We start from the raw sequence: 16,302 nt of genomic DNA, 5'->3' as shown, positions 1-16,302 counted from the left end.
TCTTTTTCATTTGATCTCAAGTTTGCAGGGGGTTTTTTTTGCCTCTGAATTAAGCCTTTAAAAAAAGTTACCACTTGTTTAGAATTACTGTTTCCTTTGTATATATTAACATCATTCAGAAATCGAACAACATAATAGCATATGCATTGAGAAGTTCTGTTCCCATTGACCCTCTACCCCTAGGCTGTACAACCACTTGTATTTGTTTCTTACGTGTCCTCCTAGTGTTCCTTTATACAGAGACCAGCAGGTAATGTAATATACACACTGTTCTGTATAACGCTCTTAAGAAATCCTGGCAATCTTTCCAAATTAAAAGATAGAAAGCCTTTCATTCTTCTATGTATTTTCCTTTACAGCTGAATAATACTGCATTGAATGACCATACCATAGTTTATTTAACCAATTCTCTGTTACTAGAAATTTGAATCATTTCTGATCTTTCTTAATTCTTCTTAACAAAATACATACATGAAGCATCTGCTCAACACTGGGAATAAGACATGACCCTTGAGTTGGACACATGGAGATTGACGTTCTTTTTATTCATCCAAGTGGTATGGCCAATAGAGAGCTGAAAATACTGCTCCGAGGAAACTTCAGAACAAAATACAGGCATTTGGGAGGTTATTGACATAAAGTCGATATTGGAATCTCTAGAAGATAATAAATTCAGTTTATATTAAGCATATCCAGCATGATCTGAGAGCAATACTAGAAGAGAGAGGAGGCAGGAAAGGATATTAGGGCAGTCGGAATGGCAGGAGCTGATCCCAGAGAGTACAGTGTCATGGATTTATCTGCTCTCTCCACTTCCTGTCTCCATAGTCTCAAGATACAGAATGGAAAAGTGCTCTAGGAAACTGGCCTGGTCTTCACTTCCAAGCTTGTTATTTACCCTATTTCATTAGCACTGTCACTCTCCAAGCCCACATTTGCCTGCTTCCCCTTCTTCCTCTTTTCCAAACGCCAACACCCTCATGCTCAGGATGAAGGTTGGATTCTCTAAGCATCTATCCATAGGCCACGGTTGCCCTGTGTTTTCTCCAGATGGCAAGCTTTGATGGTGGTAAGAGCTGCAGGAATATAGGATTCGATTTTGATTATATATGCTCAATATGGCTTCTGCTGCAGTATACATTTATAGACTTGGAGGTGTTAAAATGATGTGTTAAAAACTTTGTGAAGTAACAAATAGTATAACATAGCATATTATATTTTACATAAGTACAGAAGCAGCTTTTCCATTTTGAAGATTAATTGAGACTGTTGAAATAGCTCTCTTTAGAATTTAACATATTTAGTTTGATATCTGTGAGTAGAATCAAATATCTATTCATTTGGTTGTCCGCATGCTACAGATGTAGGTGGGAGTTTTTGCTCATTCATCTGGCCTTATAACCAAAGAGCAAACATTCTGGGTACCTGGGAAGGGCTGTGAGGTAATCCAAGGAGCCAGATGGGAAGAGGTCCAGGCTATGGACATCATCATCAGGCAGCATCAACATTTGGTCATTCTGCCTGACTCATGTGCAGAGGAATATTTTGGATTGAATTAAAATTTCAGTGGTAGAAATTCAAACTGAAAGTAACATTGACATTTTATTCCTTACATATACAATTTCTGCTTAAGCTTGCCTAAAATTGTGACAACCATGTGGCTTTTTGATATTAAATACTGCCTCTCTCTGCCCTATCGTTACTTCACTTTTAAAGACTTTATGGTCACACAAATGGATAGCAGTCTGAGAGTATAGATTCTACCTTTGAGTAAACACACACTGTTGAGAATTTTCATTTACAGTGTTAACCAAATAGGAAGATGATTTTGTTAGAGATGAGCTCTGTGTAATACATTTAAACAGAAGGTTACTCCCATAGCAAACCCAAGAAATGTGCCATCACCCTTTGCTAAATGTGGTGACTTCATTCCATTGCCACCCATGTGAGTGCTGGTAGGAGTCTGGCGCTGCCTCTCCACTGGCAATGGCTGGTGGCTGCAAGTCCAACCTCATTCATGGACAGGACTCCAGGAACTAGAGAGACCACTGCCAAGTTGGAGCAGCCAGTCTGCTGTATGTTCTTGCTCTTGCCTCTTCTTTCCTCTCCTCTCCTCTTTTAATAGTCTCTAACCATTCTCCTCCATTCAAGTCATGAAAGCAGATGAGGTTTGCTTTGCTTCATAAATGCAGCATAGTCTGAAAATTAGCCCTCTACTATTTGTGCTTTATCTATGAAAAATATTAACCCATATAATATTGGTAGAAAAGTAGATTTCTGAAAGATGTTAAGGACATCTTAAATACGTTAAAGAGCATACGCTAGGAAGAAAAAGTTTCCGCTTGGCTAAACCATGTTGAAGCACGTTGCAGGAGTTACATCTATGTCTCTGAAGTTGACCACCTTTTCTTCCATAGTTTCAACTTTCTTAGACGAACATTTGTTCAGGGCCTCTCAAAGGGGCATTTTAACCCAAACTCCCACTTTTATTAACCCAGTCGTGTGCTTAATACATGTCAAATTGATAGCAGGTGGCTGAGAAGTCACCATTGCTCTACCCTTGAAGTCAATGGAATTGCTCATCCCTCAAAATGAATGTTCTTTTATGTGTTGGTCCTTTCTTCCTCTGTTTTCAAGTAAATTAAATGCCTTTAACTTTCATCTATAAGCTGTGTTGTTCCAAATCTTGTAGCTTGCCTGCTTTGTGTGAAGCTCTGCCAGAGTTTGTGACCAGACACCTGGTGATTTGTATGGTTCCTTGTTTTTTTCTACTGCATGCCTAATATTGTATAACATAGCAAGTGTGCCCACTCATAATTCTGCCAGGGCAAGAAGCATTTCTTCTCTTTCTTGTTCGCTGTAGAGCTATCTCATGACCCCCTGTAAGTTCCTGGTAGATGTTTCTGATGACAACAACTGCTCAATCTAAGAAAGAAGGAACATAAGGAAGATGAAAATTAAGTACCAAAAATACAGGACTCTTTGAGACAAGCTTCTCTCCACCCCCTTCCCATACACATTGTGAAATAAAGTACAAAAATAAAGTCACAGCTTTATACATATTTTCAAGAAGAAAAACCTTATAACACACTTGCTTACTGAGGAAGGTAAAAACTCCCTCTCTCTTCAGTTGAAATTTCAGGTCTTTATTTTGGTTATCTTGTGTGCATGTTGGCCTCAAACATATCATGCACTAACCAACTTGGGTTTCAAATGAGATCTACGTAGCCAAAAAGCGATTTGTTAAATCAAAGTTTCTTAGAGAGGTTGTCCATTCATTTACTGACCCATTTATTCAGCCAGTATTTTCCAGTGCCTAATGTGTAAAATAAGTACTATAAAGACAAAGAGCACAGTGATATGAGGGTGTTATGAAGTGAACATTGTTCTGGACTAGAATAGGAGGGGTCTTTCATGAAGGAGTGAAGCTTGAACTGAAAGCTAAGCAGGGGGTAACAAACAGCAAAGGAATAATGATTCTATCAGTAGGTAGCATCTACAAAGGCCCTGTGGCCAGAGTAAATGTGGCACACTCAAGGAACTGAAAGACTGTTAGTGTGGCTGAAATGTGGGGAGAGAAGGAACCAGTAAAGATGAGGTTGGTGGAGGAAGACAGAACCCAGATATTGATATGTGAAGAGACCAAAGAGAAACCAGGGAGAACCAGTTAGGAGCTTACTGCAGCCATCCAGGTAAGAGATGTTGATGATGGCTTGGATGGGCGGATAGCAATGAAGGTAGTGAGAGGACTGGCTTTGGAAATAAGGATGATAAGACTTGCAAGTGACTGGGTGTGGGTGGGAGAGAAGAAAAGTAATGGAAGGTGTTCCTTAGATGCTTGGCCTAAGTAAAAGGATGAATTGTGGTGCCATTCACCTAGGTGGAAAAAATGGAGAGAGGAGTAGCATTGGGGATGAGAGAAGTGAAGAATTCCATGTTGAACATAAGTTTGAGGTGTACTAGATATTCGAGTGGAGATGTAGAAGGGAAAGCTAGACATGCTTGTGTGGAGCTCAGGGATGATGTTGGGGCTGGACATGTGCGTTTGGGCTCTTCAGCATATGGTGAGGATTTGAAACCTTGGAACTGAACAAGAGCACTGAGGAAGAAAGTGCAGACTGAAAAGAGAAAAAGACAGGACTGAGCCCTGGGGCATGCCACGTTTTAAAGGTCAGGAAGTGGAGAGGTATCCAGTGAAGAAGACTGAAAAAGAGCAGCCTATGATGTAAGATGAGAACCAGCAGAGTACAGTATCCTGTGAAGAAAGCATTTCAAGAAGGAAGCAGTATCTAGAGCTGCTGGGAGGTTGGTGGTGATGTGGACAGACAATTGGTCCCAGGATTTGGCAGTGTGGTAGATATTGGTGACCATGACGTGTTGTTTCAGTGGAGTGGTGAAAAGGAAAACCTAATTAGAGTGAATAGGAGTTGAGAAACTGAAAATAGTAATTACAGGAAGAGTTTTGCTGTCAAAGGGAGCATAGAAACAGGGCTGTATCTGGAAGGAGATGTGAGGACTGGGATTCCTTTTAGAATATGGGATATTACAGCATGTTGATTTACTAATAGGCATGGCCCTGTTAGTAAAAGACAGAAATATTGGTGCTAAAGAAAACAGGGATAATTAAAAGAGCAATGTCCTTGGGCAAGCAGGGATAGGATTGCATGCAAGGTTGCTAGGTATGCCAGCCCAAGAACTAACTGCTACCTGTCCATGACAAGCTTGCACGTAAAAATAAATCTTCAGTGTAAGCATGCAGTTTAATTAAACTGACATTGTTTTTTGTGGTAAGACTTTCTCAAGGAAGGAAGCTTCCCGCACTTAGAGCAGCATTGATCTAGTGCACACAAAGAAAGGTAGGAGCGTCGACAGTTTATCCATAATAACAGGAAGGAAGGTGGAATACGTGCCACTGACCCTGAAAACTTGAGTGGTAGAGTAGCTAATCTGCTGAGCATCCATTGACACAGCTACTGTTGTTTTGATTGTGACTTTTTTAATTAAGTGTAGTTATCCTTAAAGGCTTTTACTGTTCAGGGAGATAATAGATACTTATTTTTTATCAAAACTATATATTACTATGCTGAATGTGCCAAACTTGAATAGTTACAGCAAATAATGACAAAAGAATTGCTTGCACAATCCATCTCCTCCAGGTGAGTTGTGAGGAGCTGGTAGAGAGAATGAATGCGTGAAGGAAAGGCTTTCTTAGGGTTTAAGCCTAAGAGGTCAAAACAGAGGCTGTTGCCATATGAGTGATTTTCTACCAGTACTGCCCAGTGGAGTACTGGTCAAAAGAGTTTTCACAGTCACTCTGTGTAAATCCTTTCCCATTCTTTTTGCTTCATCCACACTGCGTGCCCCATTGACTGAAAGCAAAATCACTCCTTTCTCTGCTTCCCTGCTTTAGCTGATTCTGTGCCCTCCACTTGGATCAGCTTTGCCTGTCTTAATTTCAGTCTGTTCAAAATAGCTAAAAATAAATAAATAAATAAAATTAAAAGTTGTATAAGCTTCACATTTTAGAGTCATCTAATATGGCAAACAAGTATAACAAAGCATAGACTCAAATGTAGTCATGAGGCCACAGTCATTTAACACACACTTACTAGTCTCTGCCCCTGTGGATGCAGTGGTAAAAAAGGCCAAATTCCCAGATGCCATTGCTCTCTAAGTTCCAGCCCTTCCTTGTCTTCTCTTCCATGTGTAACACCAGTCTTCAAAATAAGAAGGATGACCACACGCATCAGAATCACCTGGTTGGGCCTGGTTGCAAACCTCCAAAGCCATAGGTAGTGGTAAGACCCTGCAGTCTTAAGCATCCTTTGGGTGATTCTCATGCATGCTGAAGTTTGAGAACCACTAGTTTAGATGCATTCCCACATTGGTTATCCACGAATTTCATCTCCCCGAAATGTCTTTGTGTTGATTTTTTGCTGCCCCAATTAATCCACCAGGTTGTAGGGAAATTGCTGGACTCTAGGTTTAGATGTCCTTAGTTTTTCATTGTATAAACATCAATATTGTCGAGACCCAGTTTATCCACAAAGGTATTTCTCTCAGTCCATATATGATTTTTGGAGACGGGCTTGTGTATGAGCAGATTATCAAATTGGAGTAATTAAAAAAAATTATGGGAGATAAGCTTTCCTGGGTGAGAGTGAGAGGAAGAAATAGGGTTGCTTGAAGTTATTTCTTAAGCCCAAAATGAGGTGGCAACTGGAAAACCATAAAGCAATAACTTTGATTTCATGTACACCAGTTTTTCTTTTATACATAAATTTTACCATGCTGTGCCTGTAGATTATGATTGTCAAAAATGATCCTACTGCATGCCTTGCTGTGGCAGTAATCAGTAATTTGGGCCACACACAGTGGGGCCAAGGCGGGCAGATCACTTAAGGTCAGGAGTTTGAGACCAGCCTGGCCAACATGGCAAAACCCCACTTCAACTAAAAATACAAAAATTAGCCTGGCGCAGTGGCAGGCACCTGTAATCCCAGCTACTTGGGAGGCTGAGACAAGAGAATCACTTGAACGTGGGAGGCAGAGGTTGCAGTGAGCAGAGATCACACCACTGCACTCCAGCCTGGGTGACAGGGAGACTCCATCAGAAAGAAGGAGAACAGAGAGAGAGAAAAAGGAGGGGAGGGGGAGGAAGGAAGGAAATCAATCAATCAATAAATAAATCAGTAATTTGGCTGTTTGTGGTAGCATATTGAAAATCTTTTTTGACTATTGAGTTGGAGCACTGAGATTTGCAATATCCCCATATTCAAACACTGAGTCATGAGTAAAAGAATGAAACCAGAGAATCCACATGGTTTTGGATAAATTGAAACAAGTAAAGAAAGGTCCCTAAACACCACAGGTATCCACTAAAATGAAGGAGCAATAATGTGTAAATGTCTCTGGCTGGCTTAGAGACCTGTGTGTTAGGAAATGATGTCAGTGATGAGTTACCATAGAAAGCTCTGGGAACTGCCTTGATGGCTTGGGCTGAATGTTATAGGTATGAAAGAAAAGCATTTGAATAGTCCTTTTAAGATCTTTCTAGCCCTGAGCAGTCATATTTTTGGAGGCCCTACTCCTCATCCTATCAAACACTAAATGGACCCACATGCCACATTAGATACAATTTTGCTGAAGAAAAAAATTAAAAGTATTTTTTATATTTGCTTCTTAATTATTGCTTATCAAGTAAAATAATTTAATTTTGATTGGCTGTGATTTCTCAGCATTTATGTATACTATATTTAGGAATTGTAAAATTTTAAAATAATCTATAATTTAAAAATTGCATAAATATTAAAATTGGACAGTTAATGAAAGTCATCGTGTCACTTTCTGTGGACATGTGATTAGTCATTATTTTTACTTTTTATTTTGCAATTTCAGTTTGGTTGCATAACATTCTTTCAGGTCTCAATGTTTTCGAAAGTCCCTGAAAGGCTCACAGGCCCAATGCCCTGTGCCTCTTTCTGCCTAATGGTAAGGCAGCCCTGATAAGAGGGTGAGGTGTTCAATCTAGAAATAAGAACTGCAAGCCCCATATGAATCATCCTAATATTCCAGAAGTCAGGAGAATGCTGAAGCAGAATTTGTGGGAATATTTCTGACTCTGGCCACTCCAGAGCCTTGCTCTTCAATGGGTGGTTGCAAACCAACAGCATTAGCATCGGCTGGAGCTTGTTAGAAGTGCAGAATCTCCAGTCCCACTCCAGGGTTGCTGGATCATCTGCACTTTAACTAGATCACCAGGTACCTGTTAAAGTTTGAGAAGCACTGATCTAAGGTAGAGCAGTGGTTCTCAGCTCTGGGTACACCATAAGAATCACTTGGGAGCTTTGACAATCCTGATGTTCTGACTGTAGCCCAGACCAATCAGTAGTCTCTGGCGATGTGACCCAGCATTGTATTTTAAAAGCTCCCAGGTGATTCTAGGGCCCGGGGCAGGTTGAGAGCAACTGTTCCATAGTAAGGCCACAGAGATTCCATGTTGTTTACCAGCAAGTGTACTTCAAAAAGCCACAAATATATTTTGTGTGTTTGGGATCCACCATGTAAATAACAATTTGGTAATCTTTGCCATGGAATAACTTCTCTCTCCCTTGGAAGATTGAGTTTGTTAGCTCCTTTCTGTGACATTTGGCGTGATAGTCTAAATTCCAGATATGTCATATTTCACTAACACCAGAGGTATTGTGTCTGAACATCAATCTAAGCTGAAACTGTGGACCACAAGGTGATTTTTAATGTAAACCCCAGGTGTAGTGGGACTGTGTGTATTTCTCGTTGAACATCAAAGCAGAAAGTTTGTGCTTATAACCACATGTTAAGCATACAGATTTTTCTTCTTTAAACTTAGGAGTCCAATGATCTTACTGGATGCTAGGCAAGAACAACTTCCTTGCCTGATAGCCTTTCATTTTCTGGTGATTCAGCTTCAGTTTCATATAGTAAAACTTGAGTAAAATACTTTGGAACAGTAATGATGTCTTCAGTTATCATTGATTTTTCCAGTGTCTTTGGGAAATTGCCGCATTATACCATCATTTGCAGGTGATGTATCTCTTTGATATGACTTGCACTGATGATATCTGCCATTTAGGGGACTGAAGAAACCACAAGACTTCTCGATCTCATAGGTTTTTATTATACTTAAATTTAATAATAAGATTCACTGAAAGGTACATATGACGTATGTAAAATGCACACGCATGTAACAGTGCCTGTTCATGGTAGAGCGAATGCCCATGAAATCGTGGTTGTCTTGTTTCCTTTTCGTTACCTTGAACTTCCACATTCAACCATCAACTTACCCTTGTTAATGTTTCGCTACCCCACAAGAAAGCTATAATAGTGAGTTTCCCAGCAGATAACAATAATGAATATTTATGTCTTTCAAAGTCTATATTTTTCTAACTAGTAAATATAATCTATATTAGCAAGATAACCAGGGTTTGAAGTTGATAGTGTATTTTGTTTTCTTTTGTTTTTTCATTTTACCTAGGGTGACATAAATACATCCTCCAATTGCAAATCCCATGAAGAGAACTGAGGCTTTATCATATCACACACTCATTACACATGCATCTCAGAAAAGGTCAAAGAAATTTTAAATATCGACAATTTATATATTGGTCCTCAGTTTATAGTAGCTCAGGGGGTGGCTAATCTTGCTTTAGTATAATGCTGTGTTAAACATTAAGTGAACCTATTGGAAATATGTTCAACTTTAAATATTTATCTCCTGGTTATAAAAATTAGCAGATTTTGAACAAATTGCAGAGCTCTAGAACTAACCAAGAATGCTCATCAAATCCTTCTTTTTAAAATCTCCCCAGCGAGCTACCTGTGGCTGTATTGGTCAGGCTTTTCCTGATTTCTCCTGCCCTGGAGATGACCCTTTCTGTGAATGTCTGTAACATTGTCGGTTTCACACAGCTTAGTACTGGGTTATAGACAATTTCACAGTCTGTAATTGTTTCTTTAGTGGCAGTCTTGTCGCCCTTAAAGAGGGAATCTGCCTTCTATAGCTCTTGCATGCCCTCTAATACTTTAAACAGGGGAGAACAGAGAGAAGTCTAATAAATACTCAATGTATTCTATTATTTTTTCCTATCTATTTTGTCTTTGGGCTCCATTTTTTCCTCTGCATTTTAAAAAGCATGGCTTTCTTTTATGATAATCAAATATGGAATGTTGCCTGTAATCCTAGCACTTGGGGAGGCCCAGACAGGAGGATAGCTTGAGGTCAGGATTTCAAGACCAGCCTGGTCAACAGAGTGAGAACCTGTCTCAGAAAAACTGAAAAACCATTTGGCTGGACACAGCAGCATGCACCTGTAGACCCAGCTACTTGGGAGGCTGAGGCAGGAGGATCACTTGAGCCCAAGAGTTTGAGGCTGCAGTGAGCTATGATCATGCCACTGCACTCCAGCCTGGACAACAGAGCAAGACCCTGTCTCAAAAACAGAAAAATATGAAATGTTATGTTTGTAGTAAATCATTTTGCTTTGTTTGGAAATTAACAAAAAACATTACAAAACATCAAGGTGATAATATATTTCTCTCTGAGCCATATGAATTCATAGATCTTTCGTGTATCAGTTTACAAAGGTCCTGACTTCAGTGATAGATTTCTTCCCCTTTTATTGACCTGTCGTCTCTTTTTTGTTTCAGATATGAATTATTTAATATTGCTGCAGATGCTTACTGAAGAAGGTTTTATCTTAGTAGGTTTTTATTCTTGTATACTAAATGATTTTCACTAATACGAAGTTTTCACCTTGTCATTTTTTTTTATCACTAGTGTTATTATTACAACAGTTCTATACCTCTCAGATGCACTTCGTAAGAACTTCTTAAATGAAAACTTTGATTATAAGGTAAGCATTCATTTATATGACTCTCCTGCTTGGGCTAAAAGAATCACATTGTATTATAGGAAATTACCTAACATTTTCTTGGGCCATATTAGTTTTAACTATAAGTAATATTAGAACAGTTTTCATTATATTTGTGAACAGATGAAGACTGTTCACATAGCGCTTAAAAGGAGATCATAGCGCTTAAATCATAGCACTTAAAAGGAGATAGTTTTTTATTGTTACTATACATTTTAATTCTTGCTCTTTTCTGTATGATCCCTGTTTATGACAAAGGAGACTCAGAACATAGTGTTGTTTACTTTTTAGAAATGGAGTTTATATGAAGAAAATGTTTACAAAGTAAACCCTTTAGTTTCTTATTTCTTTGTCTTCCCATTTTTTAGAATGAATTAATGAAAAGAAAAAAATGAAACATTGGTAAGGTTCTTTAAGGCAGAACCCTCTGTATATCTATGATATAATGTGATATGCCTGGGTGCCTACAAATTCTTGATGTACTATTTTTCAAATAGCAAGTGATAAACAGCAAACAAAGATGAGCAGTGCCTATCTTGGCTTTCTTCCTCAATGGTGGTTCTTTGTTTTGGGCATCTTTCTTCTTACTCTGTTTTGAATAACATATTTCATATTAAACATTTTTATAAAATTTCCTTATTGGATAATAAGAAAATACAAAACAGCACAAATACAATAAAAAAGGAATTTTAATAGTTACATAATATTTGTCTATGTCATAGCTTATAGTATACCAAAATTTCATATTTCATTCTTATAAATTACTCATTTTATATACATTCTTGTAAAATAAAACTTGGCATATATCCCTAATTATTTCTTTGGTTCTTTTTTTGTTTCTGGTTTTGTTTTGTTTTGTTTTTGAGACAGAGTCCTGCTCTGTTGCCCAGGCTGGAATGCAGTGGCGCAATCTCGGCTCACTGCCACCTCCGCCTCCCAGGTTCAAGCGATTCTCTTGCCTCAGCCTCTAGAATAGCTGGGATTACAGGCACACGCCACCATGCCCGGCTAATTTTTTTTTTATTTTTAGTAGTAGTATGGGGTTTTGCCATGTTCGCCAGGCTGGCCTTGAACTCCTGACCTCAGGTAATCTGCCTGCCTCAGCCTCCCAAAGTGTTGGGATTACAGGCATGAGTCACCACGCCTGGCCCTTAATTATTTCTTTGGATAAATATTTATTAGTGGAATTGTTGAGTGAAAGGTTGTACCAATTACATTTGATTGCTTCTTTTCCTGCAGCTACACCAACATTAGAAGAGATTTTTTTTCTGACAGATAAAGAGAAAAATCCTGTTTGCTTTAATTTACATTTCTCACTAATTATTACTTATTGACTAGTTACTAGTCATTGATCAAAATTCATATTTTTATGAATTGTCTATTCTTGACTTTTTTTTTTCTTTTTTAATTTTGAGACAGAATCTCCCTCTGTCGCCCAGTCTGGAGTGCAGTGGCGCAATCTCGGCTCACTGCAACCTCTGCCCCCCAGGTTGAAGCAATTCTTCTGCCTCAGCCTACTGAGTAGCTGGGACCACAGGAGCGCACCACCACACCTGCCTAATTTTTGTATTCTTAGTATAGACGGGGTTTCACCATGTTGGCCAGGCTGGTCTCGAACTCCTGACCTTGTGATCCACCCGCCTCGGCCTCCCAAAGTGCTGGGATTGCAGGCATGAGCCACCGCACCTGGACTGTTCTTGACTTTCATTCATTATTTTACTTAGGGTTTTATTATATTCTTTTTTATTTGTAAGAGCTATTTACGTATAACAGATACTGATTCTGTGTCATATGTCTCCTGGTTTGTTATGTCTTTAATTTTACATGGTGTCAGTGGAGAAGTGTGTTCCTTCCATTATGTCCTTTATTTTTTTTTTGCTAAGTTTATTTCAGGGAACTTTATTCAGATCTCTTTCTGATTCTGTTTTTTGGTATAAGAAAACTTAAAAGATTTGCCTGGGCAGGGAATTTTTATATAATGTCTGAATTTAAAGCAATTAGCATATCTGAAGAAGTGTATGCATTTTTTACAAGTTCTACGTTAAAAGGAGTTCCAAAAATGAACTCACACAGGAATAAAGAAATCCATCTTATACCTCATCCTCTTGGAGATACTCAGACATATTACAAGAGAAACCACACATCTGTCTTTTAGCATATACCAAAAAGCTCGTGAAACCTGGAATACAGCTTTGGAGCAATATACACCTAGATAATAATAGTACTTATTTATTTAGTTACTTCTTTGCTTTAGAAAATTTTAAGCATATGTACAAGTAGAGAGAATAGTATAATGAACCCCCATGAGGTACCCATATCCAGCTTCAACTATTATCAACTCATGGTCAGTCTTACTTCAACTATACCCTCAACCACTTTTGAAGCAAATCCAAAATACTATGTCACTTCACCTGTCAATATGCTTGTAACACCATAGTATTGATATATCTTGTTCTTGTTTTAGATCTGGGATTCCTACTTTTACCTCGCAGTCATTTTTATAAACCAGTTGTGTCTGCAGTTGGAGATGTTCACACCTTCCAAGAAGAAAAAGGTGTTAGAAAAGTAAGTATCAGTGTATAATCAGGTGAGAAATGTTGCCTCTTAAAGAGTATTTAGTTCAAATGATTCATAAATCAGAATGCGCATAACTGGAAATCACACAGTGAAGAACCAGTGACCAAGGGGTCAAGAAGCAGTCTTTTCTGGACGTTTTAATATTTCAAACATGTTTGCACATTGTTTTGACCTGGCTCTTTCAGGATTCAAAATTTCTGTAGATGCAAAAAATTATGAAACAGATCTCTTTTACTAAAAGGTTTACACCAGAATTTGACTTAGAGGCATCGTGACATGTATATTAAATGTCTTTAATTAAAACTCCTTGCCTTTTAATTCAGAATGATAGATTGTATCCTAAAGACACACAAATACTTCCTTGTTCTGGAGGCATTGTATCAGGTTTGGTTTTTTGTTCTATTTCAGGTATGGTGACATGCGGGTAACAATGGGTTGTGAAATTTTCAGCATGTGGCAAAACCTAGGTAAGTGAGGAAAAGAGAAGCCACATCTACTATACAGCTCCTCGCTGTACCTTGAAGTGTACAAATGAAGAAAGGCAATTTACCAGTGACACCATGTGAAACCAAATGTCTAAATCAATAAACATCTATAGAAAGTAATTGACACTTTGGCATTGAATGAGGTTACAACAAATTCTTTAAATTGGTCTCTAAGAAAAGTCACCTTACCTTTGTGTGTTTCATTATTAATTAACGATAAATTTTATAATCTAGCATTGCTCCAACATTACACATATTTCCAGCGATGAGGCAACCTTTCAGAATTTGGAACTGTAACAACTCAAAATTTCTAGAACTCTGAGTTGAAGCTATGAATCATAATAAATTTAGGTTAAACTTCATGAAACATTGACTTGAACGTCACTACTCTTAAAAACTTGAGACCATTGTCCTATATCATAAAGAGTATAGCCAAAGGATTTTAAAAGCATCTGCAGTTGCTAAGAAACTGTTGGATCCAATTTTGTTAATCTGCTATAGCAGATAGAGTATATTATTCCAGAAAATTGATAGTACAGATCTGGTTGCATAGAAAACAGTAATATTTGGAAAACAAATTGTTTTAAAATTCATTGGCATAGGGTCCCTTTCTAGAGATTTATAACTTATTTCATTTGGTATGTTAACTATGCAGGTTTTTAGTATTCATTTACTATTACTGCATCTTAATGCTCCTCTTTGATTTATTAAAATGATTGACCTATTTGAGTTGAATACGTAATGACCTGAAAATATCTTTTCTCTTGGGCTTATCCAAGTACAACTTGGAGATTGGAAGGATTTATTTTCTGTGAATGAAAATAGAACCATTATTGTTTTACTTCCACTCATGTTAACAGACTGATTTTTGACCAGGATCATTACAGGGTGATTTTTTTTTAATAGGGTATGTATATTCCTCAAATATACATAGCAACTTGAAGGAGCCTTGGTATATATAATTAAGCCCAGTGTTCAATGCTTGCTGGTGATTTCAGAAAAGATAAAAAATAAAAAAAAATAATGAAGCTGGGAGTAATGGCTCATGCCTGTAATCCCAGCACTTTGGGAGCCTGGAGTGGGCAGATCACTTGAGGTCAGGAGTTTGAGACTAGCCTGGCCAACATGGTGAAACCCTGTCTTTACTAAAAATACAAAAATTAGCCAGGCGTGGTGGGGGGTTACCTGTAATCTCAGCTACTTGGGAGGCTGAGGCAGGAGAATCACTTGAACCTGGGAGGTGGAGGTTGCAGTGAACCAAGATCGCTCCATTACACTCCGTCAGCCTGGGTGACAGAGTGAGACTCTGACTCAAAAAAAAAAAAAAGAGTTATCATCTTGAAAACAACCTTCAACTATGTAAGGCCAGCCAGAAGATATCATGGTCTGTCTTTAGTTGCAGCTCAAAAATAGTTTTCTTATTTGGAGACTGCTCTTCTTAGTCTTCAGTGTTTTCAGGTTTCATTGATTCTTTGTGTCCTTGTTTTTCCTAAAGAAGATCAAGGCCCTTGTAGTGTCCATATTGCATTCGACATTAATTTAGCAAGATGTTTTTGAAAGAATGCTGCATTGAATCTGTTTGAATGCACTTGTGGTTGTGTAAGCTCTTTTCTGGGCTCAAATTATGAGAGCAGGACAGATTCTGTTCGGTTACAAGAATGTTAAAAAAAAATGGCCAGTTTCTGTTCTAGATACATCTCAGCATTGCCATCTATGGTTATTTCCACATAAACCTGTATCCAAACCATAATAGCTATGCATTTAGGCCCATGACCCTTGGGCTGCTAAATAAAGCTGTCACATGTAATCTCCCTAAACATGTCACTGTATACTTCATAAACTTTTATCCTCTATTTTGTCTTTCTTCTAAAATGAAACTATTTCTGCCTCTCTGGTTTTTATGTTAAATTACTTCTCTGTTTTTCTCAGAGATCTAGAGAATATGGAAAATTTCTGGAGCATATCAATACCTATAATGCAGTATTTTGTTATACTGTAGCATCAGCATCCTTGGAAGCTTGTAAGAAATGCAAAATCTCTCACTCCACCTTAGACCTACTGAAACACAGTCTCTGGGATTGGGGCACAGCAGTCTGTTTTAGCAAGTTTTCCAGGTGATTCTTATGTACTTAGCTAAAAACTGAAAAGCACTGCTTTAGTTTATCCTCTTTCTTTGTTGTTACAGCCATAAAGACTTAGCTCTAGCACAATCCTAAGACGCTGTTAGAAAAGGCTCCTCCTTTATACTCAACTTACAGATTCCCAGCATGATGTGGTTCAAGCGTAGGGTCAGCGTAAATTTTTACTTCATTCCTTGGTTGCTGCATTATTTCCCAAGAGTTGTGTCTAGACTTTGCAAAGACTTCCCAAATATTAGGTGAATTTTAAAGTTTGTTGCTGTTGTGCAATAGCTAGAATTGGAAAAAATTCAGAAATGTTAAAGCCTCTCTTCCAACATATATTTTTATAAAATGAGGAGAAGAATAATTAAGTATTCAGAGTGACATTTTGATACCCCTTATAGGCCTTAAGTCAGCTTGTTACTTAGGAATATCAAAGTACATTAGTTATCATTTGGTTTACTTATAAATATGTCATGTTGAGAATTTGAATGCTGTAAGAGAATTTATTCAGGTAATTATAAATTTGCCATGTTTTAATGTAACAGTCCAGTAAATTCAATTTGACTAAGTTTATGAAGCACTGGATATATGCAAGTATTTTGGAGGACATAAGAAAAAATGGTCCACACCTATTAAAATCTTAGTTTTCAAATCTTATATTTTAAAATTTTGTCCAATTTAGTTCGAACTATGACAAAGCTTGACAAA

The 16,302-nt window shown here is 37.9% G+C and overlaps 1 protein-coding gene across 7 annotated transcripts in view; it reads left to right on the top strand.

The window, feature by feature from the left end:
• The window catches only part of DOCK4 (dedicator of cytokinesis 4), a 471,214-nt gene that overhangs the window by 374,995 nt on the left and 79,917 nt on the right, over positions 1–16,302 (top strand). For all 7 annotated transcript variants that reach the window (XM_003811224.6, XM_008963612.4, XM_034964844.2 and 4 more), the window contains exons 28-30: positions 10,316–10,391; positions 12,874–12,974; positions 13,395–13,453. In XM_003811224.6, the coding sequence (XP_003811272.2) occupies positions 10,316–10,391; positions 12,874–12,974; positions 13,395–13,453 (236 nt within the window). The remainder of the gene's footprint in view (positions 1–10,315; positions 10,392–12,873; positions 12,975–13,394; positions 13,454–16,302) is intronic.

Source organism: Pan paniscus, chromosome 6, assembly GCF_029289425.2.
Source record: "Pan paniscus chromosome 6, NHGRI_mPanPan1-v2.0_pri, whole genome shotgun sequence".
NCBI classification, from domain to species: domain Eukaryota; kingdom Metazoa; phylum Chordata; class Mammalia; order Primates; family Hominidae; genus Pan; species Pan paniscus.
The sequence above is the reverse complement of the archived record's forward strand: the minus strand, read 5'-3'. Positions and strand labels throughout refer to the sequence as shown.